Below are 25,422 nucleotides of genomic sequence, written 5' to 3'. Positions count from 1 at the left end.
CCGGGTTCAATTCCCGACTCAGGCGACAGACTGTGTGGAGTTTACATGTTCTCCCGGTGTCTGCGTGGGTTTCCTCCGGGTGCTCCGGTTTCCTCCCACAGTCCAAAGATTTGCGGGTCAGGTGAATTGGCCACGCTAAATTGCCCGTAGTGTTAGGTAAGGGGTAAATGTAGGGGTACGGATGGGTTGCGCTTCGGCGAGTCGGTGTGGACTTGTTGGGCCGAAGGGCCTGTTTCCATACTGTAAGTAATCTAATCTAATCTAATCTTTGGACTGTGGGAGGAAACCAGAGCGCCTGGAGGAAACCCATGAAAACACAGAGAGAATGTGCAAAGTCCACACAGACAGTCGAGAATCGAACCAGAGTCCCTGGTGCTGTGAGGCAGCAGTGCTAACCATTGAGCCACTGTGCCACCCTAATCATTGAGCCTCTATTGTCTCTCTGCACTCCTTCTATGAAAATGCATTACCTCACATTTCTCCACATTGAAACTCATCTGTCACGCATCTGTCCATTTGACCAACTTTTGCCTATTTCTGCCTTGCCATCCCGTTTTGCAGCATAGCCCTCTCAGCCAGACTTAAAGACCTATGGTGTTTCTGTCTTGCCTTGTCTTTTAATGCAGACACAAACCAGGCAGCTTATCATTGTTGATGGTTGTGATCAGTCAAGAAGATGGCCATATTGTTGGACATCTCTGTGCTACGTCAATTTGACAACATTATCATATGTAAGTAGTGTACATGGCAAACACTACATGCACTAAGTGGCCATGTCTCAAAGTTTACGGGGAATAGTCTTCATCAAGTCAAGGGATTTTTGGACAGTAAGTCAAGGGCAGTCTCTAATATTAGTCAAGAGTCTTGGGCACAGTCAACCAGCCACTTGGGGCGGTCACTATCAGGATTATCTCTCATAAGGGGTGAGGAGCTGACAGTTAGGCACCTCATCATCCTTATTGGCTCTTTCAGCTCCAACATAGTCAGAATCATATAGCAGAGAAACAAACCCTTGGACTCACCATGTTTATGTTAACCAACAAACACCAAAACGCACCAATCGCATTTAACTGCACTTGGTCCACAGCCTACATTTTAAGTACTCATCCAGATGCTTCTTATATGCTGCAAGAGTACTCTCCACCACCTTCTCAGGCCACATGTTCCTTATTTTGACCAGCCTCTGGCTGAAAAGGTTTTCCTCAATACCCTCGAAACCACTTACTTCTCACCTTAAATGGATGCCCTCTGGTCTTAGGCATGTTTGCCATGGGGAAAAGATTCTCACAATCTACCTCAAATCAGATCCTCCTTCAACCTCCTCTGCTTCAGGGAAAACAAACTCAGCCTATCCACACTCTCCTTATAACTGAGATTTTCCATTCCAGGCAACATCTTGGCAAATCTCTTCTGCAGCCTCCCTGGTGTAATCATTCTTCCATTAATGTTCTGACACTGCAACCAATATTCCATCTGGAGCCTAACCAATGCTATGCAAAGTTGAAACAAGACTTTCTTACTCCGATATTCTATGATCTGGGTAATGAATATCATTTACTAGGATGTTGCCTTGTATGGAAGAATGGTCTTACGAGGAAAGACTGAGGGAACTGAGGCTGTTTTCGTTGGAGAAAAGAAGATTGAGAGGTGACTAATCGAGATGTATAAGATAAACAAAGGGTCAGATAGGGTGACAGTGAGAGCTTTTTTTCTCGGATGGTGAAGGCAACCACGAGGAGCTTAAAATTGAGGGGTGACAGATTTAGGACAGTTATCAGGGGTAGTTTATTTACTCAGAGAGTAGTAGGGTTGCGGTATGACCTGCCTGCAAAAGGAGTAGACTTGCTGACGTTAGGTGCATTGAAATGGGCATTGGACAAACATATGGATAATAATGGAACTGTGTAAGTTAGATGAGGATTAGATTAATTTCAGAGGTGGGCACAACATCGAGGGCTGAAGGGCCTGTACTGCGCTGTAATGTTCTATGTATGCCTTCATTACTGCCCTGTCTGCCTACGCTAGCCCCGTCAGGGATCTGTGAACTTGTATGCTAAGGTTCCTTTGTTCCTCAGTAACCCCGAAGGGCCAATCATTCATTTGTTAATCCTTCCTTTACTAGATCTCCCAAAATGCACCAAGATTAAATTATATTTGTCATTTTCTGACCAATTTAGCAGCTGATCAATATTAGACTGTAGTCTGAGACCATTCTCCTCACTGTTAACAACAATGCCAATTTTTGTGTCATCTGCAAACTTACTAACTATATCTTCTCTGTTCACATCAAGCCATTAATTTATACAACAAACAGCAAGGGTCCCAGAAGCGATTCCTGTGGTACATCAATGCTCACAAGCTTCCAATCATACAAACAATCTTCCACCATCACCCCTTGCCTCCTATTTGCAAGCTAATTTTGATCTAGTTTTCCAACTTGCCTTGGGCTCTTAACGTTTGGACCAGCATGTGGACTTTGCTGTCAAAGGCCTTACTGATGTCCATGTCAACCTCACCAACTGCATTACCCACATGAATATATATCTAGTCACCTTTTCAAAACATTTGATTAAATTAATCAGACAGGATCTCTCCAACAAATCAATGCTAACTATTTCTGACCAATTCCTGTCTTTCCAAGTGTTGGCTCATCCTGTCCCTCAGAATTTTTTCCAATAATTCCTTTCCCACTGAAGCCAGGCTAATTGGTCTGTAATTACCTGGCCTACCCCTGCTGCTGTTGTGATTTGATTTGAACAAAGGAAGCACATTTGCCATCCTCCAGTTATCAAGCACTTCATCTATGGCCAGCAAAATTTTAAATATCTCTGACAGGGCCCCAGTAATCTTGTCCCTTCTCTCCCACAGCAGCCTGGGACACAACTCATCAGGCCTTGGGGATTTATGCACCTTTATGCCTGCGAAAACATCAAATACCTCCACCTTATTAATCTTAACATGCTCTAGAGCCTCACCATCCCAGTCAAAATCTCCACTACCATGTCTTGTCCTCTGTGAGTATAGTTGAGAAATATTCATTTAAGACCTCTACCACGGCCTCTGGCTCTATGCACAGAATGCCCTTTTGGGTTCTCATAGGCCCAATTCTTTTACTGGTAATCCACTTGGTCTTAATATAAAGTGCCTTGAAGTCTTCCTTAATCCTATGTGCCAAAGATATTTTGTGACCCTGCTTTGCCTTCCAAATTTATTTTTTAAGCAACCCTTCTGAACTCTAATTTTCTGAAGACGTTTTCTCCTGGAATGGGACAAAGTGAAGAAAATGTTAGTGCTGATGCAGGTGAGTGTAATATGGTGTGGTCTCCCAGGTGATCATTAACAAAGGAAAATGTTGCATGTGGCAGATCATGAGCCTTGGTGGGAGGTGTGTGCAGTGAATGATTATGAGGAAGCAGAGCAAAGATGCTGGCACGTACCCTCAGAGAATGCAGAACGTAACTGGCTTTCTCTATGCGTTGCTAGTCTTTCCTCCAGACTGCTGAAATAACAGTCACCCAAGATGGCAACCTCATTCTTGGCTGGCAGCACCTAGGGTCAAGTGGCCTTCTCTGCCAGACTTGAAAAAGAAAGTCAACCCTCCCATGCACCACCCCTGCATGCATGATTTCTAAATCCCTGTCAGCAAAGCAGGTTGCCAATTTCCCTCTGTCCAACATGTCAAAGGAAAGTCACACAAACCATGCAGGGAAGTTCCAGACTGATAGCACTTAACCGAGTGCATGCTGAGTTTTAAAGATAGCTCTGGCAACAGGCCTCCTGGAAAAGTTAGTACTTTTATCTATAATGACTAGGAGATTGGACTGGGGTGGGCAAAGTTAAAAATCACAAAACACCAGGTTATAGTCCAGATTTAGGTAGCTACCTGATGAAGAGGCAGCGCTCCGAAAACTAGTGCTTCCAAAGAAACTTGTTTGACTGTAACCTGGTGTTGTGTGATTTTTAACTGGGAGAATAGAATGAGCAAAGTGATCTAAAGCCATTGTATATTAAGTCTTGAAATGTGTTTGGGAAGATAGTGAGAGAAATTTTGCTCAGATTCAGAGAGTCCTAACCCTCTAAAAAACTCACCAAATTGCCACTTAGCTGAATTATGGTCAAATATAGCCCGTAGTTACATGAGGCCACACAGTTATTTTCAAAACTGAAACAAATTAAATCAAGATATTAGAACAGAGTTGGAAAAATCTTAAAACTCGCAGCAAAATAAAGTCGTATTCTATTTCTTGACATGAACAATAATGGAGAGAATCAAATTAGGATAAATAACTCCTCCATATCATATCTTTAAGTTTAATTTCACTGATACTTCACAGTTCTTTCCTGTGTAGTCTTCTTACATGTATGTTCTCACAATTGACAACTTAGACTTTTTCATAGAGTCATAGAGATGTATAGCATGGAAACAGACCCTTCGGTCCAACCTGTCCATGCCGACCAGATATCCCAACCTAATCTAGTCCCACCTGCTAGCACCCAGCCCATATCCCTCCAAACCCTTCCTATTCATATACCCATCCAAATGCCTCTTAAGTGATGCCATTGTACCAGCCTCCACCACATCGTCTAGCAGCTCATTCCATACACGTACCACCCACTGCGTGAAAAAGTTGCCCCTTAGATCTCTTTTATATCTTTCCCCTCTCACCTTAAACCTATGCCCTCTAGTTCTGGACTCCCCTATCCCTGGGAAAAGACATTGTCTATATATCCTATCCATGCCCCTCATAATTTGGTAAACCTCCATAAGGTCAATAACCTGCACATTTTTAACCAAACATTCCTGGTCTGGAATTTGCAAAAACAAACTTTTCGACGAAGGTAATTGCTTTCCTCCAACTGTCTTATACTCCTTGCTAAGGGAGAAACTATACTTGCTTCTGACCCCAGAAGGATTTTCTCTAAAACTGCCGAAAAGCTTTTGATCTCTGAGCTTTTCTAAGCTAAGGTCAATCCTCAATTATCCTGAGCCAATATGTGGATCCTACCAATTGTAAACCACCAGTAAAACCAACCTTCTATTAACACTCCAGGAGATCATTGCTCTTTGACAAGTATTGGATCAGATTATTCTTTCCGAACTTTGAAAACATTTCATCTATAGCAACATGGCGGCTCAGTGGTTAGCACTGCTGTCTCACAGCGCCACAGACCTGGGTTCGATTCCAGTCTAGGTGTGTGGAGTTTGCACCTTCTCCCCATGTTTACTAGGTGGTTTAGCCATGGGAAATACGGGGCTTCAGGGATAGGTTGGGGCTTGGGTCTATGTTGGATATCCTTCTGAGGATCGGTGTGAACTCAATGGGCCGAATGACTTCCTTAAACATTGCAGGGATTCTACTATTCTAAGCCATTATTTTTAAACTCACATTCTAAAAGTGGCAACATGTACACACACCTCCCAAAATTGTTGAGAGGTTAACAGAAGCAATGTTGAAGAATTTGAGAGTTCTATCTGCTTCAAGTTTACAAATGACACCGTGTTGATGTCACTCAAGAGAGTGGACATTCACTGTAACATTGCTATGGTACACTAATAGCACAGATTTACAAAGGAACCTCGTTTATCTGAAGGACATGGGTGGGGAGTATTTCATTTGTTTAATCAAATTCTGGATAATCGAATGCTGGATAACATAGTTCAGCCGAGCATCGGGACCTTGCGATCTTGCCAGATAATCGGGATACTTGGATAACCAAATGTTGGATAATTGAGGTTCCTCTGTATTAACAAGTGAAATACACTAATTGTTCAACTGGCTATGATTGAAAAAGGCTCAAAAAACTTATTAAAGCATTTAAAAAAAAATCCTGGTCATGTTACGGGTTATAAAAACAGGAAGGAATAAGTACTTATTCAGGTCAATTTCTGATTAAATGTGTTGAAATAAATAAGGTGTGGATTGTGAAAATAACTTTTTTTCATCAGTTTCTGTTCAAGGATTATTTGTCTTTAATTATTTTTATTTAAAGAGACAAACATGTCAGTATTGCAAGAGTTAAGCTGCTGATCTGGATTAATTGATTAAGGGACTGAAAAAATATAGAAGAAGGAACAAGTGATATGGAGAGTGGAATGAGCTGTGTGACTGAGCAGTCAATAAACTCTATTCACAAATATTATGTTTGTGATCCACTAAAACCATAAACAGAACATAGGTAGACAGAGGCTAACTAGAATAGGCAATACTTTAATATGCACCCTCTCAGCCAGTCTTAGGCCACCCTTGAGTCACCTGACCTGCTTTCTTAAAGTGGCAGCACACAACCAACTGCATACATAACACCCCTTCCCCTTTATTTTCTTACTTCTGTTATCAAGATACATACATTCAACTAATACAACTAATATACAAGCATTGTAGCAAACATACAGACATCATCAGGAATATTTACGAACAAAAACCTGGAAAAAGAATATGATCCTTCCACAGTTTACAGTGACATGATCAGTCTCTCAGGGGAATGGTGATTCTTAGAAGACCATCTTATCATCTCAGGAACTTTTTCTCGTGTAGTCTCCTGGGGCCCAGAAGCTTCTGTTGTTCCACAGATATGCCTTTTCCTCTCAATGTAGCAAGAATAACAACTTGCATTCCACACATTAAACACCTATCTGATACCAACAACCTCAACCTCCTGTACAGGCTGGGGCATAATTCTGGGCTTCCAAGACAAATCCTTTCTCTTAGGACTACGTCCACCACTAGGCTCAAAACCAGGTCATTCCAGGTAGCGTTCCGCTCCTGACTCACTGTCTTCCTGGGAAAAGTACATAGTTTTTAGGTTCCAGTGGAGAGCATCTTTATTCTCAGTAGTGGTAATCTTGGCAAAGCCTCTGCATTAATGTGCTTTTCCAGTTGTCGGTATCTGATTTATATGAGTAGGCTGACAGAGTCAGTACCCATCTCTGCAGGCACAGTATCCTCGTACAGGGGTCAAAAATGGAGATTCTGTGGTCTGTCAGCAGCACGATGTGCCTTCCATAAAAGGAAATTGATGGACTTCTTAACATCAAACATGATACCCAAGTTTTCCTTTTTCACTTGGGCATACTTCACCTCCATCTTAGTGACCTCGATGTGAACGCAATGGGCCTTTCCTCCCCATTTGGTTAGATGTGTGACAGTACAATGCAAACCTCAAAGCGAGGCATCGCACACCAACTGTGTGGCAACTTTGGGTTGGAATAAGTCAACACTTCCAACCTTATCAGGGCTTGCTTTACCTCATGGTAAAGAATCTCACATTCCTGAGTCCATTTCCATTGCCTCCCTTTTCCCAGCAACCTATTGCAGGAGTTTTAGCACAGTTGCCAGATCAGATACAAACAGGCCATAGTAATTGATAAATCCCCAGAACAATCTCAGCTCAGACACGTTCTCTGGTCTAGGGGCCTTCATGATAGCTCCATCTTCTTGGGCACCTTGTATACTCCTTCACCATTGATTACACAGATCAAGTACTCTATGGGCTCTTTAAAATAACTTGCATTTCTCCTTTTTCATTTGTAGGCCATGCTCCTGCAACCTTTTTAGGATTTATTCTAGTTTTTTTTTACAAATACTTTTCATTGGAGGATCCAATAACCAAAATATTGTCCAGATAACACTGGACACCTGACGATCCATTCAAACTTTGGTCCATGGCCCTCTGGAATAGAGGGGACACTGATGTGATGCCAAAAAGCAGTCACTTGTAGTGGAACAGTCCCATGTGTCCCTACTATCAGCAGCAGCTGGGACTTCCTCATGACCGCCATCTGAAAGCAGGCCTGTGGCAGATCCATTTTTGAGAATTTCTTTCCCCTAGCAAGTCCACTGTACAGATCCTCAACGCATGGAAGTGAGTATTGATCCACACACATCGGGCTGGAGTGACTATGACCTTAAAGTCACCACAAATCCTCACGGTGTCACCTCATTTAACCCCAGAATGAATGGAGTGTCCCATTTATTGCTGAATACCAGCTCCAGCATTGCCAGATTCACCAACCATGCCAGGTGCACTTCCACATTAGGCTGGATGGCATACGGTACTGGGGTCTTTGAACGAGCCTCCTGCTCGAACCAAAATTTTATTTTTTCTCCTATCATTTACCTCAGGGTTTCCTACCTGTCCAAACTCTCTTGCCAACTCATTTTTGAGCTCACCAGCCTATTAACCACATCCCAATTTAACTTTATGTTCTGTAACTAAAAGTGTGTGAATAATAGTTGCTTTTTACTTTGTACAGAGCCAGTTCGGCACACTGGTCCCTTGGTTGTACTTTTACCAGTAGATAGCCCTTCAATGGCATCACTTGTTGTGTTATGTCCATAATGTAATCTTGGCAAGTTTTAGCGGCAGTGCCTTTAACCTTTCCTGATTTGCTGATTCACATCAGAGACACTGCTACACCGATATCCATTTCCATCGTTACTGTCTTACCCTCTAAATGTGGGAAGAAGTCAGAAAGGATCAGACTCACCCCATAACAACAGAACTTTTAACTAAAACTCTGCTCACTCTGGGCCTTCTGCTTCTCCCACAGACTTGGCTGACTCCCAGTCTACTCCTTGGCTGGTAGCGTGTTTCTTATGCCTTGTCCTCTGAACTGGGAGAAAGTGAGGACTGCAGATGCTGGAGATCAGAGCTGAAAATGTGTTGCTGGAAAAGCGCAGTAGGTCAGGCAAGATCCAAGGAGCAGGAGAGTCGACGTTTCGGGCATGAGAAGAAGGGCTCATGCCCAAAACATCGACTCTCCTGCTTCTTGGATGCTGCCTGACCTGCTGCGCTTTTCCAGCAACACATTTTCAGCTTTGTCCTCTGAACTGTCTCCTTTAGACATTCCTTCTCTTGCTCGAGTTGTACTCACCAATTTTGGGTACTATAGATCACTCACTTACACCTGCAGCACTAGACTTCTCAAGTCCAACACATTACTCCTTGTGGCCACTCTTGCTACATCAGCAGCATTCTATAGTTAGTACTGCACTCTGTCAAGTTTCCGCTACTCTATACACCTGGGTGTCTTCACTCAACTGTATTGCTTCACTGGCACCAACTCGATCTGGTAGGAATTTTGAAAGTAATCTTGAAATCCAGATTTCTCTTTGTTAGTAGCTCCCATTGTATGGCTTTGTGTGAGGCCACAAATCGAATGGTTCCACAAGGTAGCTTGGAGGAATCCTCCTAATTTACAATGCTACATTTACCTCTTTAAGGCAGTCACAAATTAGCCAATGGGCTGTCTGCCATATTGTAATTGTTTGTAAAAAGGGAAATGTTCCACAATCATCAGGGACTTTGATGCAAAATAACTTTGCAGAGTTCTTGGAATGTCTTCTCTACAGGTTTCTCCGGTTGCACCAGATTCCTTAGAATCGTGAAGGTTTTGCAGCCAACAGAATCCAAGAAAACCGGTAACATTATGTCTTCAGTCACTTTATTCATCTTTAAATACACATCAAAATGTTCAGTGTACAACTTTCAGACTCTTCATCAAATGGTCCTATCACTCCAAATTGGCCCTCTATTTTGTTTTCCCGCTGGCAGGAATTTTTCCTGTCACTTGAGTCTAGTAGGTGTTTACAGCCCGAGTCCCTTCAGTGAACAATCTCTGCACCAGCCACTCCCTCATAAACTGTGTCATCTTCCCTGATGCTGACTGCAGCCTGAGTCCCCTCATGACCATTCTCCATGACGATTCCAGTAGATTTCAGGAAAATATTCTCTTCTTCAGCCGTCAGCTATAGCCAGAGACCCCTGACGACCACCATTCTTGGACTGTTCCCAGGTGTGTACCATTCTTCCCAGGCATTGACCACAGCCTGAGGCCTCTCGTTACCACTTCCCTTGAAATTACCTCCACAATTCTGCACCATTTTGGAACTCTGGATGACGTCCTTCCTCCCAACAAAAGAAAAGATGTTTGCACACAATTTGTGGACCAGACCCCAGTCTTGTCATCAGTTACCGTGTTTGTGGTTCCATAGAACTAGAAATAGAGCATGAGGTAGACAGAGAGTAAACTCGAACAGGAAATAATTTATTGCACATCCTCTTAACTCCAAAGTCGGTTTTAGTCTGCCTCTCTAACCCCCACCTCCAGGTCATATGACCCACTCTCTTAAAGGGGAAATACACATTCAACTAAATACACAAGAAGGAAAAGGTGTCTCAAGTTCTATTCCACCTACAAGCTGAGATCCTACTTGACATCTGACTTCATTCCACCTGCAGAATATTCTTCAGCCTCTCCATGATGTTTTTTACATCGAAACTGATTCAAAACCTTCAGAACCAGTCATTCAAGGTATCATATGGGAAAAACAAATGGGAGACACGGATTTATGAAGGCAGGCTAAAAGTATAGGAGCTGCGCTATCAGCAAGGTAGAGCCAGCATGGGATGAAAGAGAGATAATGTCTATAAAGGCTGTGGTAAAACAGCAGATAATGTAAGACACCTGGACTGTGTAATTTGCATACTGTAATGTGTTGTATAAAATTTGGAAGGACTGGAAGCAGACATTGATCCACGCGTAGATGTTGTGCAAGTGCAAAGCTGCACAATAGGACACTGGCAACTGCAGTTTGCCAAGGGTGAAGGAAAGAAGACTGGTCAGAAAACATTGGAGTAAGTAAGTCTAGAAAGAACAGGAATGATTTGGTTAAAAATTAGCTATAGTAAGCAAAATAATGAAAGCGAAAATTGGGCAGCCTTTTGTCGCAGAGCAGGCTTTGGATTGGAATTTCAGCTCAGTAGTAGGGTATTTGGATCACAAATTGGGAAATTTGAACAACCATTTACAATACTACAAGCAATTACTATATATCACGTGCTCATTTTACCTTGAGCTCCTGTTTTGGCTCAATATGCTTGATGGTGGTGAAGTAGAGATTCTTGCCGTACTGGTACACAACCAGGTTCTGTTCCAAATGGTTCTGTGCTTGACGCACAAACATCATCCAGTTGCACAAGTTCTCGTCAGACAAATCAAACCATAGGTCAGCAGGTTTCTCCTCATCTTTACAATCCTCCCTTCCTACTCCCATAGCAATCTGTAAAAAGAAAACAAATTTGCACTAGTGTATTGATCACCATCACTGATGCCGTGGAACGCTTCAAATAATTAATTTTTTGAAGGGCTGTCACTATTATGTTGGTAATGCAACAACCGTTTTACCCCAGCAAAACTCTCCAATGATCATTCTATTGACTGACCAATTAATTGATAACTTTATACAAGTTGCTTTGTAAAAGTTAAATTAACTTCATCATATTTCTACTAAGAGTAAATGCTGAATGATTTTTGAAGGAGGTATGTTGGCCACTGTATTGAGCTAATTCTGTCAACTCCAAACAACTGTACAGCATCTTCAACTGTAAATCAAGCAATGATTTGACGTTCTTATCTCAGAAATACCATAAGACAGCCAGTCAGACAAATGGAAAACATCATACTGGATGTTTTTTCAAATTCACTCGTGAGACATGGGCATCACTAGCTGGCCAGTATTTATTGCCCATCCCTAGCTGCCCTTGAAGTGAGGGGCTTGCTAGGCCATTTCAAAGGCATTTGACAGTCGACCGCACTGATGTGGCTCTGGAGTCACATATAGGCCAGACAAGGTGAGGATTGCAGATTTCCTTCCCTTAAAGACATTATTGAGCCAAATGGGTTTTTTTTTCTGACAATCAGCAATGGTTTCTCAGTCATCAGTAGATTCTTAATTCCAACTTCGTTAAACTGAATTCAAATTTCACCATCTGCCCTGGCGGGATTCAAACACATCCTCAGAATATTAGCTAAATTCTGGGTTAACAGTCTAGCAATCATACCATTAGGTCATCACCTCCCCATAGTGGGGCAGAGGATATATTTCTGAGGCAAGGCATGTTCTTAAGCAAGGTGTACTCCACATCTAATTTGTGCTTAGATTCATTTGGGTGTTTTTAATGCAATTTCAGACCATATTAACAAGTGTTCAAATCCCAAATACAATTGTGATGCACATCACCATTTACAAGAAAGTAAAAAGTGGAAATCTTTCCCACCTTTAAGGGTTTAATGAATCTGAATTTAAGAATATATTACAATTCCAAAAAGGCAAACTTCTAGTCTTAGGTACCTGCAATTTCTAATCCAACACTTTTCCAAAACAAAATAGTGTATCTGATCAGAATAAAGAGACATACCTTTAAATGAATGTAGTTATCCTTGAGCTCAGACTGCTTAACTAATGGACCCTCTACAGGGCCAAACTGCGTGCGCTTTGGAATGCGTCTCTTGGAGAAGATTCCACCAGCAAATCGATTGATGTAGAGAATAAGTGGCAGACTGGCCCTGGCACGGCTTAGGACGGGCCGATTTGGAATGCAATGCAGGGCACCATGTTTGAGGCATGCAGATGGATGAGCTTTATTACAATCCTCACACCCTGTGGGAAGATCACATTGCCATAATGAGGAGGCATTTTGTTTTTCAATGAAATTGTTATCTGTAACATCCTGACAGTTGTGCTGGCAACACCTCAGTTGTGGCCATCGATGTTATAATGAGCAGCAAACATTCATATGCAGCAAGACCTGGACAATATCCAGACTTTGATTGATAAAAACACAAGTAACATTTGCATCGCAAAACAATAACCATTGTGTACTCATAAGACTGTATCTAACCATGTCACCTTGACATTTAATGGCATTGCCATGACTAATTCCACCTCTATCAACATCCTAACAGTTAGCACTGACCAGAAACTGAAGTGGACTAGCCATATCAATACTGTGGCTAGAAGAATAGGTCAGCAGCTAGGAATCCTGCAGCAAGTAACTTACCCCCTGTCTCCCCAAAGCCTGTCTACCACGTGCAAGGCACAAGTCAGGAGTCTGACAGAATACTATCCACTTGCTTGGACGGGTGCTGCTCCAACAACATTCAAGAAGCTTGGCACTATCCAGACTGACTAGCATAACATCCAACATCTTCAACATTCACTCTCTTCACTCTTAAGCACAGAAGCAGCATTGTGTACCATCTAAAATATGCAATATAGCAACTTGCCAAAGTTCTTTCCAAAACCTGCCATATCCAAGATCTAGAACAGAGGCAGCAGATACATAGGAACAGCACAATCTGCACGTTATTGTCTAATCACACAACATCCTGACTCGTCCTTTACTGTCACTTGGTCAAGTCAAGGAATTCCCTTCTTAACAGCAGTGTGGATGTACCTAAATCAAAGGAAAACAGTGGTTCAAGAAGGTAGCTCGCCATCTCCTTCTCGGAGCAACAGGGGATCGGCAATAAATACTGGCTGAGCCAGAAGCATTCACACTCTATTAGCAAACACAAAAAGCAAGAACTAAAACAACACTGGTATTGTTAAATAATTGTACTAATTCCTTTGGTCTTTAGTAGATAAAAAATAGCAACGCCCACTTACATAAATCACAAGGATTAAAGGGCCTTGGAGGACCTGGCTCCCAATCATCAACATCAGAAGAATCTACATCATCATCTTCCTCTTCCTCATCCTCTTCTTCTTCAAAGTCCAGGTCTGGTTCAGCTGAGTCCATTGCTTCTGGAATTTGCTGCACAGAATTGTTGTCTCCTGTTATCTGATGTATTCCATTATTTGACACTGGTAATAGAGCCTGGGAAAGCAGATCAGAGCAAGTTACTGAGGTCCAAGTTACTGGGAAACCAACTTGTTTACTTTGCTTTCCTCAATTAAAGAACAATGACAGCTTTCCCCATCTTCATTCCCTGTTAACAGCCCATTCTTGTCACACCTTTCACCCTCATAGACTGCTGTAAATGTATCTTACAATTTCTTCAAAAGCTCAGGGGACTATTGACCTTCCTATTCCTCATTCCCTACACTGGCACATGCAGACTCACAAGCCACAAAGCAGCACGGCAGAAGCTCGTCATCTAATTTGCAACACTCCTAACAATTACTGAACTTCTATTGAAATTGTGACTATTTTACCTGAGAATTGCTCTCAGTCATTGGCTGCTGTGCCTCCGTCACACTGCCAAGGACTGCCAGGTTGGTACCAGTCACATTCTGGTTAGTAGGCAGAAGAACCGTCACCTGGACATAAATAAACCGATCTGTCAGAGTAAATAATCAACTAACAAGTCATATCTCAGACCTAATTAACTGATTTTGCCAAGTATTTAGCACTCTCAGGAATCACTGCATCTTATCCTGTTGAAATTCGTTTTCAACAATGATTCATATCATTAACAAGACTAGCCTTTCTCTGGTGTATGGATCTACTTCTGTTAAAGTGTAATTATGACATATTTATACAATTATTTTTGCATATGCCAAATTTCTGAGGGAAGTAAAATATCATTACTCAAGGGGAAAATGAGTTATGACAGAATCTCCTGTGGAGCTAATATGAATTGTTTTGGTGGATATCAGGCTTGCATACCAGGATCTAAAAGAATTAAATTTCTTTAAGTTAGAAATCTAGAAATGCAAAGAGTGTGGGACCATTCCAAAACATAAATCAAGCTTAGACATCAAAGAAAGAAAAATAACAGAAAGCCAGGGACAGTAAATAAGCTTTAAAAATCTGAACATAATAAAGTAGAAGAAAAGGAATACAATCAGCACATAGGAACACCAGAATAAGACAGTTCAGATCACAAAGATGAAAGAATTATCCTTCCATAGAAAGCTACAAGCCTCCATCCAATGGCCTTTCAAATGTTCACTATCTATTAGCCCCATTTTATGACTCGAATCAATCCCATGAAGTGGCTTCCTGATATCAATTCTAAGGTATATTTTCTAGTTTGGATTTCTGTCCCCTTTCCTTCAAAGTACAGTGTAACTGGAAATTATATTCAGTATTAACATCTAGTGATTCACTTTATATCCTGCACTCTTGCGTAAAACACTCCTTGACTTCCCTTCAGGACTGCAAAATTAAATCTTTTCTGTGATACATACAGCGATGGACTGAGTTATCAGTTTCAATATCCTAACCAAAACAGGTGCGGGCTGCGTCTGACCAGAGGAGTGGGGCATTTTAGTATGGCAGTTCGAGATAAAAGGCAAAAGTGAGGACTGCAGATGCTGGAAACCAGAGTTTAGATCAGAGTGGTGCTGGAAAAGCACAGCAGGTCAGGTAGCATCCGAGAAGCAGGAAAATCGACGTTTCAGGCAAAAGCCCTTCATCAGTTTGCGTTAAAACACCTCATTCCGCTTTCTTATTGTTTTACGTTGATAAAGATAATGTACATTTCACTCTTACACCAAGAGTTTTTTCAGGTCTGTCCCAATAAGTTAAACATTGACCATGAAACACACATAGCACAGAAAGTAACATGCAAGTGCCAGATTCTCTCCAGCCATCGCCCTTTGATTTTCATTGGCATTGCCATCTCTGAATTTCCAACTATTGTTAACATTCACCAGAAATTGAATAAGTCACAGACTAGGAATACAGCAGCGAGTAACTCACCTCTGACTTTCCAAAGACTGTCCACCATCTTCAAGGGTACAAGTCAGGAATGTGATAGCGTACTCCCCCCACATGCCTGGATGAGTGCAGTTCCAGTAACACGCAAGAAGCTTGACACATCCAGACAAAGCAGCATTCCTGATTGGCACCATGTTCACAAACATCCCCTCCAAGCCATTCACTATGCTGATTTCAAAATTCTTTCAGTATCGTTCCATCAGTGTCACTGGGTCAAATTCCTGAAACTCCCACCACAACTGCGTTGTGGGCCTCACTAGAACACATGGATTGCAGTGATTCATGAGGCCACTCAATACACTTTCTCAAGGGCAACTATGGATAGTCATTAAATGTTGGTTCACCCAATGATGCCCACATTCTATGAGTAAAAGAAAAATCACTTGCTTCACCACTGTCACTCAAACGCAGAGTGTACTATCTACAAGATTCAATGAAGAAACTCAGAGACAATACTATGACTTTGAGATTTGATTTGGAGATGCTGAACATGGACTGGGTTGTACAAAGTTAAAAATCACACATCACCAGTTTATAGTCCAACAGGTTTATTTGGAAGCACTAGCTGCTCTTTCATCAGGTGGTCGTGGCTTTAAGAGTGTATTTCGTCCTTTTTTTAAATGAAGAAAGGTTGAAACAGAACTGACAAGCAGTCTGCTCCAAAGCCTTGGGTTTGTTTTTTAAAGTTGGAACAATAGAAGCAGCCTGAATGACTGGGGTCAAGCTCCCACAGAACTCAGATTTTGTTTTGTTAGATTTAGCCTTCAGTAGCAGTTGCTGGGGTCTTGAAGCAGGTTTTGGAGGCTTTTATTCCTCTCTCTGTTACAGCTAAAAGCTGGAGTTCTCTTCCTGCTACTAGAATTGCACATGACACAATCTATTTCACTGTATTTGCCTTTGCCAAGGATATGTTAGAACAGTTAATTAGTAGTAGTTATTATATATATTATTTTGTTAAGCATTTCAATAGTTATAGTTAAGCCAATTTTAAAAATTTTGTCTGTATTTTAATTATAGCCTACGGATAAAGTGTGTTTTGTTTCAAGACTGGCAGTTTGACCAATGGAATCGCATCTGGAACAGAATGTCTTTCACTTACTTTTAAAATAAGAAAAAGTTGAGGTGTAGACTATCTTCTGAATATGTTTTGTGGGGGTTTTATCTAGTCCACAACAAATTGGTGGCTCTTGTCAGGGTCAAAATTTCTAATTCCAGGTGGGATTTAGGGTTATTGGACAAAAAGTGGTGAGGTTGGTGTTTCTTATTTAGGAGGTCGAAATCAATTGGGTGTATCCTATGTAATAATGGATCTTTAGTCATGAAGAGTTTTCTGGGTGTGCAAGAAGTCACTTCAAGAGTTTTACTGAAAGTGAACAAGGCAAAGATTTTGGAATTGGCAGACAAGTTACAGTTGGGGTTACCTTTATCCATGTGCAAAGGAGAGGTAATTACAACAATAAGTCTACACTTATGGTTGCTGGAAATGCCATCAGAATTTTTGGAAATGCTAAAATACAAAGGCAGCAGCTTGAACATGGAAAGAAATGAAACAGTTTGAATTATGATTAAAGCAGAGGAAAAAGAAAACAAAAGGAAGGCCCTAGTGAAAGAAAGGAAGGGAGGGAGAGAGAGAAAAAAGGGAAAAGGAGAGTGCTTTTGAGCTTCAAAAGGTTGGAACTGAAAACTCAAAGCCAGTGGCCACTCAAATGGCCAGTGGCCATGTGGGCATTGTTGATCCAAACAAAGTTGGTAGGTAGAGCTCATAAGGTATTTGCAGCACTTATCTGGGGTGAATGATGTGGTCAAAAAAGCTATCTTAAACACACATGAGCTAGTACCAAAAGCCTACAGGTAAGGTTTCAGCAATCTAAGGAGGCAACCTGATCAAATGTACATTGGGTTTGAAAGGATCAAACAAAGTAATTTTAAAAGGTGGATAAGGGCATTAAAAATAAATCAAAGAGAGACAATGATTTTGGAGGAGTTCAAAAATTCACTTCCTGAAGTAGTGAGAATTCAGGTGAAGAGCAGAGAGTTCAGACTGCAAGATTAGCAGTGGAAATGGTAAATGATTATGAGCTGGTTCATAAATCAAAACTTGGCTACAACATCAATTTCAATCTGGTAGGGATAGAAATTGGGGAAAAAGAGAGAAATACTCAGGTGGAAATGGAAACAGAGATCTAAGGTAAATGGAAATTCTCAGGCAGCAATAAACCAGCACCTTTAATACCCATTCCTGCATTTCAGGAATCTTTTACAGAACCTTATACCTAAAACAAAAATGGGGAATCAGTATTTGTTGACCATAATGAATGTATCCATTAGACTTCCACAGGCCATTCCATATGCAGTATCACAGCTAAAACGATTGTCAAAGAGTTATTCCATTTTTTTGTTTTACGAAATACGCACTATCCACAGAGAGGCAATGGGATCAAGAGTCAAATTTTATAGCAAAGTTATTCAAGAAAACTATGGACAGTGTAGGAATAAAACAATCCAAAACAAAACAAAACTGCACACCATCCCGAAGTGCAGAGAGCATTAGAACAGTGACATCAAGCTTTAAAGACCATGTTGACAGCTTATAGTCAAAATTATCCAGTGGACTAGGATAAAGGAATTCCATTTGTATTTTTTGAAATTAGGGATGCACCAAATAATTATATCAAATTCAGTCCATTTGAATTAGTGCTTGGGCATGAGGTGAGAGGACCACAGAAATTAATTAAGCAGAAATTGGTGAGTCAAAGTTCAGAGACCACATATTTGGACCATGTGTCAAATTTTAGGGAAAGATTAAATTGAGTGGGTGAGTTGGTTTGACAGCATTTAAAAGTAGGAGAAAGCGAGGACCGTAGATGCTGGAGATCAAAGTCAAAAAGTGTGGTGCTGGAAAAGCACAGCCGGTTAGGCAGCATCTGAGAAGCAGGAGAGTTGATGTTTTGAGAATAAGGCCTTCATCAGGAATGATGATTCCTGATGAACAGTTTATGCTCGAAACATCTACCTTCCTGCTCCTTGGGTGCTGCCTAACCAGCTGTGCTTTTCCAGCACCACACTTTTTGACACAGCATTTAAAAGTAGCATAGCTTGTAATGAAACAGGAAACAGACAAGAAATCAAAATTTTGCTTACAGAGATAAATTGTTGTGCTATTCCCAGTGGTACATCAATCTTTAAAAGCAAGATTGAGTGGACCATATCAAATTAAAAAATGATTGAGTGAAGTGAATTATTTGTTAAGAATGCCAGATTGAAAGAAATCTCACAGAGTCTGTCTGGTGAATACACTCAAAAGGTATTTTGATAGGGAAGGAAAGCAAAAGGAGAAGGTGTTACTGGTTATAACAGAGAAAAACCAAATTTAGACAATTCTGAACAAGACATTCCTCAAATTAAATTGCACAATGAGGAAGTTCTCAAAAATTGGAATAAATTATTGGGTTACCTTCTAGAGGAAAATTCAAATGACCTGTAAGAGTTATTACATCACATTGGAGGATATGTGGAAATAAGCTGGGAAGTACTAATCTAATTCTGCACGATGTAATGATAGGAAATGCAGTTTTGCAGTTCTAATTAAGCAACATCTTTATAAACATAACCATCAAAAATTGGCATAGGTTCAAAGGAGATTGAAAATATGCTCAAAGACAACATAATCAGAAGTGAGTAACAACAAATGGAGCATCCATTGCAATGGCGCCAAAACCAGATGGTACCCAACGATTATGTAAGGACGATCACAAAATCGGTGCAGTTACAAAATTTGATTTATATTCTATACTGCCTTTGGAAGACTGTGTTGAGGAGCTAGGACAGGCAACTTATATTTCTAAGTTGGATTTACTCAAAGGATACTGGCAGGTACCTTTATCCCAAAGAATGAAAGAAATTTCAATTTTCATGATGTCAAAATGGCATGCCATTTGTTGTGAATAATGCTCCAGCCTCATTTCAAAAACTAAACAATAAAATCATTTCAGGATTACCCAATTAATCTGGTGATATTTAATCACAGATAATAGGAACATTTGAAGCACCTATCCGAACTGTTCAATCAACTTTAGGAGGCAGACTGGGTGATAAATCTGGCTAAGAGTGAGTTTGCAAAAGCCAGAGTCATGTATCTGAGCCATATGATTGGACATGGACAAATGACCTCACAGGACGTCAAACAAATATTATTAGGGAATTTCCCACACCATTGATAGAGGGTAGTACTACAATTCATGGGACTGAGTAGTTTTCCTTAGACATTCCCACCAAATTTTAGCAGTGTGGTTGCTCCAATGACTGACTTGTTGAAGAAGTACAGAAAATTTCAGCAAATGGATGAATATTGGGAGGCAGGTGACAGCCTGAAAGCGGTCTTAACCACTGCCCCAGAGTTAGCCACACCTGATTATACAAAGCTATTCAAGATGGCCAGTGATGCAAGTGATTTGGGTGTCAGTGTTGCATTCCTGGAAGAAGATGACGAGAAGTTAGAAAGACCTATTGGGTATTTTTCCAGAAAATTGAATAATTTTCAATTGAAACACTCCACAAATGAGAAGGAGACCTTCTTGGTCTTGGTGTTGCAACATTTCAATATTTATATTGCCAGTAATGTATCTGAGAAATTGTATAACCTGATGATAACCTCCTTAAAATTTTTGGAAATAGTTAAGGATAAAAATACCAGACTTTTTAGATGGAGCTTATCATTACAGCCATTCAGTTTGAAAATTATACACATAGCAGATGAGAGAACGTAACTGCCACAGTAGGCTATTGCAGAAAATTCGAAGGCATGAGATTGAGGGTAATTTAGTGGTTCAGATCAGAAATTGGCTCGCTGAAAGAGGGTGGTGGTTGAAGGGCAAATGTTCATCCTGGAATTCAGTTACTAGTGGTTTACTACAAGGATCCATTTTGGGGCCACTGCTGTTTCTCATTCTTATAAATGACCTGGATGAGGGTGTAGAAGGATGGGTTAGTAGATTTGCGAATGACACGAAGGTCGATGGACTTGTGAATTGTGCCGAAGGATGTTGCAGATAACAGAGGGACATAGATAAGCTGCAGAGTTGGACTGAGAGGTGGCAAATGGAGTTTAATGTGGAAATGTGAGAGGTGATTCACTTTGGAAGGAGCAACAGGAATAAAGAGTACTGGGTTAATGGCAAGATTCTTGGCAGTGTAGATGAACAGAGAGCTCTCAGTGTCCATGTACATAGATCCCTGAAAGTTGCCACCCAGGTTGATAGGGTTGTGAAAAAGGCATACGGTGTGTTAGCTTTTATTGGTAGAGGGTTTGAGTTTCAGAGCCATGAGGCCATGTTGCAGCTGTACAAAACTCTGGTGAGGCCACACTTGGAGTATTATGTACAGTTCTGATCACCGTATTTTAAGAAGGCTCAGTGGTTAGCACTGCTGCCTCACAGCACCAGGGTCCCAGGTTTAATTCCCGCCTCGGGTGACTGTCTGTATGGAGTTTGCACATTCTCCCAGGGTCTGCGTGGGCTTCCTCCAGGTGCTCCGGTTTCCTCCCACACTCCAAAGATGTGCAGGTTAGGTGAATTGGCCATGCTAAATTGCCCATAGTGTTAGGTGCATTAGTCAGAAGGAAATAGGTCTGGATGGATTATTTTTCGGAGGGTCGGTGTGGACTGGTTGGGCCAAAAGGCCTGTTTCCACACTGTAGGGAATCTAATCTAATCTTTTAGGTGCTGGAAGCTGTGGAAAGGGTTCAAAGGAGATTTACGAGGATGTTGCATGGTATGGAGGGAAGGTCTTATGAGGAACGGCTGAGGGACATGAGACAGTTTTCATCAGAGAGAAGGTGACTTAATTGAGACATATAAGGTAATTAGAGGGTTAGATAGGGTGGACAGTGACAGCCTTTTTCCTTGTATGGTGATGGATAGCACAAGGGGGCATAGCTTTAAATTGAGGGGTGACAGACACAGGACAGATGTCAGAGGTAGTTTCTTTACACAGAGAGTAGTAGGCAATGGAACGCCCTGCCTGCAACAGTAGTAGACCCGCTAACTTTACAGGCAATTAAATGGTCATTGAATAGGCAAATGAACGAGAATGGAACAGTGTAGGACAGATGGGCTTCAGGTTGGTGCAACATGGAGGGTCGATGTAATGTTCTATGTTGTTGCAAGTTTGATGAAGGAAGATGGAGGCATTTAGTGGTGGGTAAAAACAGACTGAAGTAAATGATAGTAGCATTTAGAATCATAGAACACCTACAAATTGGAAACATTTGGCCCATCAAGTCCACACAGACACTGAGAAGAATATGTTACCAAACCTACCCCCTACCCTGTAATACTATATTTCCCATGGCTTTTCCACCTAGCCTGTACATCCCTGGATACTGTGGGTAATTTAGCATGGCCAATCCATCTAACCTGTACATCTTTGGAATTGGGAGGAAACCAGAGCACCGAAGGCAACCCACAAGGGGAGATACAGGGAGAATACACACACAGACAGTTGCCACATATCCCTGTTGCTGTGAGGCAGCAGTGCTAACCATTTAGCCACCATGCCACCCATAACAGAGGAAGCTCGATTATCCAAAGGATACAGGGGAGGAATATTTCATTTAGTTAATCAAATTCCGGATAATCAAATGCCAGGTTATGTAGTGTACTTGATTGCTTGTTAATAGCAAATCAAGGGGCACAACCCAAACTCATTGAATTGGAAACAAGCCAGGATAATATCTGCAACATGACAATAGTCAAATAGTTTGGAACTTAAATGAACAGCATGATTTAATACACAGGCTTAAGACCCTCAGGGAAAGAAAATCCCCTCATCTTAGTTTTAAACAAGTTAGTCCTTATGTTTACGTCTCCCCGAGTGCTAGTTCCTCTCAGAAAGGGAACTCCTCTAAGCATGCACCCTGACAGCTCCCTGTAGTATTGTGTGTGCTCCAAAGCTGGTTCTACCACTCAGAGGAAGAATCATCTCGACCAGTATTCAAAATTCAACATTGGTCAAAGAACACGATGAAGGTAAAAGTAACACAACGTAACAAGATGAAGCAGAGGTGAGTCCAGCACCAAGTATAGAACTCGAGACCAAGAGGAGGTGCTGAGTGTAGTTCTGCATCAGTCAGTTCTTGAACTTGGTTAATGTTTCCATTAATGACCAAGAATCTGACATCAATTATAATATGATTAACAGAAGACATGAAAGCTGCTGTTAGTGGTAAAAATTATTAAAATAAGGATTTTAAGATATGATCTCTTTAAGCATTTGAAAAATTAACTGTAAAGTGCTGCACAACAGACTAAGAAACAGACAGTGTGACAGCAATATGATAATCCTCTATCAATGATCCAGAAGCTCAGATTAACGCTCAAAAGACAGGCACTGAAATCTCATTCAATTCTTAAACATGAAATAAAATGCGATACTCAGTCATGATGATCATGGAAAAATATCATTTAGTTCACCAATGTTCTTCACGGATGGAAAACTGCCATGCAAAGATCTGGCCTACATTTGCTTTTCTCTTCACAGCTAGCAATCTGTGAAGCTAACATCATGATTACTAGCTCAGCAAGCATCGGGGGAGGAGAAGGCCTAGTGGTATTATCAAAGCTCTATTAATCCAGAGACCCAGGCAACGTTCCAGGGACCCAGGATGGAATCCCACCACAGCAATGGTGAAATTTGGATAAAAATCTGAAATTAAGAGTTTAATGATGACCATGTCGATTCATTGTCGAATGTCAGAAAAACCCATCTGAATCACTAATGTCATTTAAGGACTGAAACGGTCATCCTTACCTGGTGTGTCCTACATGTGACTCCAAACCCACAGCTAGGTGGTTGACTCTGACTGGCCCTCTGGGCAGTTAGGGATGGGCAATATCAATGCTTTCATCTCGTGAAGAATTTTATAAAAAGCCACTCAGAAATATCAAACCATGACAGAAAAGTTGAACAACAGTAAAACTGGAAGAACCACCTAGCATAGACTAGTCCAATCAACCCTGCAAAGTCTTCCTCATTAACATCTGGGGACTTCAGTCAAATTAACAGAGCTGTTGCACTGATATGTCAAGCAACAGTATGAAACAGCCAATAGCCCAGACTCCCTCATTACGATCTTGGTCAGTCTTGTTCCACCAACAGAACACTATTACCACAGGTGACAGCACTTTGGCATACAGTCTCAATGGTACAGTCACAATGGTATAACAAGGATTACCCTGGAAGTCCTCAAGTTTAATTCCGGACTGTAAGAGATCTCATGCTAGACACGATGTGGAAGTGCCGGTGTTGGACTGAGGTGGACAAAGTTAAAAATCACCCAACACCAGATTACAGTCCGACATGTTTATTTGCACAAGCTTTCAGAGCACTGCTCCTTCATCAGGTTTGCTATAAATTTTGTGTTTTATATCCTGCCCCACTAGTTACCTGATGAAGGAGCAGCACTCTGAAAACTAGCACTTCCAAATAAACCTGTTGGACTTTAACCTGGTGTTGTGTGATTTTTAACTTCATGTCAGACATCCTCCTAGCACTGACCTAGCTGCCAGAAATCATAACTGTAAACCAGCCCTGTTGAAGCTGCAAAGTCCTACATACTAACATCCTGATGTTTGTAACAAAATTGGAACATTGTCCCAAAAACAATCATGCAACAAATAAGGTATTATTCCATGAGTTTGACCAAGTCCCAGAGCACAATAATTACCACATCTCAGAGTTGACAATTTTGGGCAACACGGTGGCTCATTGGTTAGCACTGCTGCCTCACAGCAGCAGGGACCCAGGTTCGATTCCCGCCTCGGCAATTGCCTGTGTGGAGTTTGCACATTCTCCCTGCGTCTGCGTGGGTTTCCTCCAGGTGCTCCGGTTTCCTCCCACAATCCAAGGATGTGCAGGTCAGGTGAATTGGCCATGCCAAGTTGCCCATTGTGATAGGCGCATTAGTCAGGGTAAATATAGGCTAGGAGAATGGGTCTGGGTATGTTACTCTTCGGAGGGTCGGTGTGGACTTATTAGGCCGAAGGGCCTGTCTCCATACTGTAGAGAATCTAATGTAATTCAGTAATATACAGTCAGAAAAGTGTTACTCTGGGACTCACAGCATTGACCGTAAAGCCTCAAGCCATTAATTCAAACAGGGCAAGAAACCTCTTGTTGACAACCATCTTCCTCAGCGGATGCATCAGTACTCTTCAATGTTGAACACAACTTGGAGAAAACACTGAGCATGACAAAGGCACAGAATGCAACCTTGATGTGGGCCTTCAATGCTCATTACCAAGAGTGATTCTTTAGCCTCACTACTAACCAAATCCCTGGTCAAGTCCTAAAAGTCAAGATGACTAGACTGGATCAGCAGCAGGTGGTGAGGGAACTGATTCAAAAAGTGAGGGAAACAGCAAGCAGGAAGCTACAGCTCAATTAGCTTAACATCAGTCACAGTGAAAATCTTTGAAGCTATTAGTAAAAAGGAGGGTGCAATAAAGGTTTACCAGGGAGCTGCCTGGTTTAGAGAGTATGCACTATAAGGAGGGGCAAGAAAAACTGGGGTTGTTTTCTCTGGAGAGGCAGACTGAGGGGAAACTTAATGGAAGTTTATAAAATTATGAAATGCAGTTAGGGTTGCCCATCAGAATCTTTTTTTCCCAGAGTTGAAATGTCTCATACTAGGAGGCATGCATTTCAAGTGAAACAGGGAAGTTCAAAGGAGATGGAAGGGGCAAGTCTTTTTTTACATTTTTTTTTACATAAAGTGTGGTAGGTAGGGCATGCTGCCGGGGTGGTGGTGGAGGCAGATACGAGGAACATTTAGATAAGCACCTGAATATGCAAGGAATGGAGGGGTATGGACCTTGGGCAGGCAGAAGGGATTAAATTGAATTTGATGACATGTTT

General features: G+C 41.4%; 1 protein-coding gene across 4 annotated transcripts in view; it reads right to left on the bottom strand.

Annotated features, from left to right (window-relative positions):
• The window catches only part of prdm10 (PR domain containing 10), a 206,663-nt gene that overhangs the window by 126,537 nt on the left and 54,704 nt on the right, over positions 1-25,422 (bottom strand). For all 4 annotated transcript variants that reach the window (XM_060846798.1, XM_060846797.1, XM_060846801.1 and 1 more), the window contains 4 exons: positions 14,001-14,105; positions 13,452-13,662; positions 12,202-12,443; positions 10,854-11,063 (listed from right to left, as the gene is read on the bottom strand). In XM_060846798.1, the coding sequence (XP_060702781.1) occupies positions 10,854-11,063; positions 12,202-12,443; positions 13,452-13,662; positions 14,001-14,105 (768 nt within the window). The remainder of the gene's footprint in view (positions 1-10,853; positions 11,064-12,201; positions 12,444-13,451; positions 13,663-14,000; positions 14,106-25,422) is intronic.

This window comes from Hemiscyllium ocellatum, chromosome 29 (assembly GCF_020745735.1).
Source record: "Hemiscyllium ocellatum isolate sHemOce1 chromosome 29, sHemOce1.pat.X.cur, whole genome shotgun sequence".
Classification (NCBI taxonomy): domain Eukaryota; kingdom Metazoa; phylum Chordata; class Chondrichthyes; order Orectolobiformes; family Hemiscylliidae; genus Hemiscyllium; species Hemiscyllium ocellatum.
The sequence above is the reverse complement of the archived record's forward strand: the minus strand, read 5'-3'. Positions and strand labels throughout refer to the sequence as shown.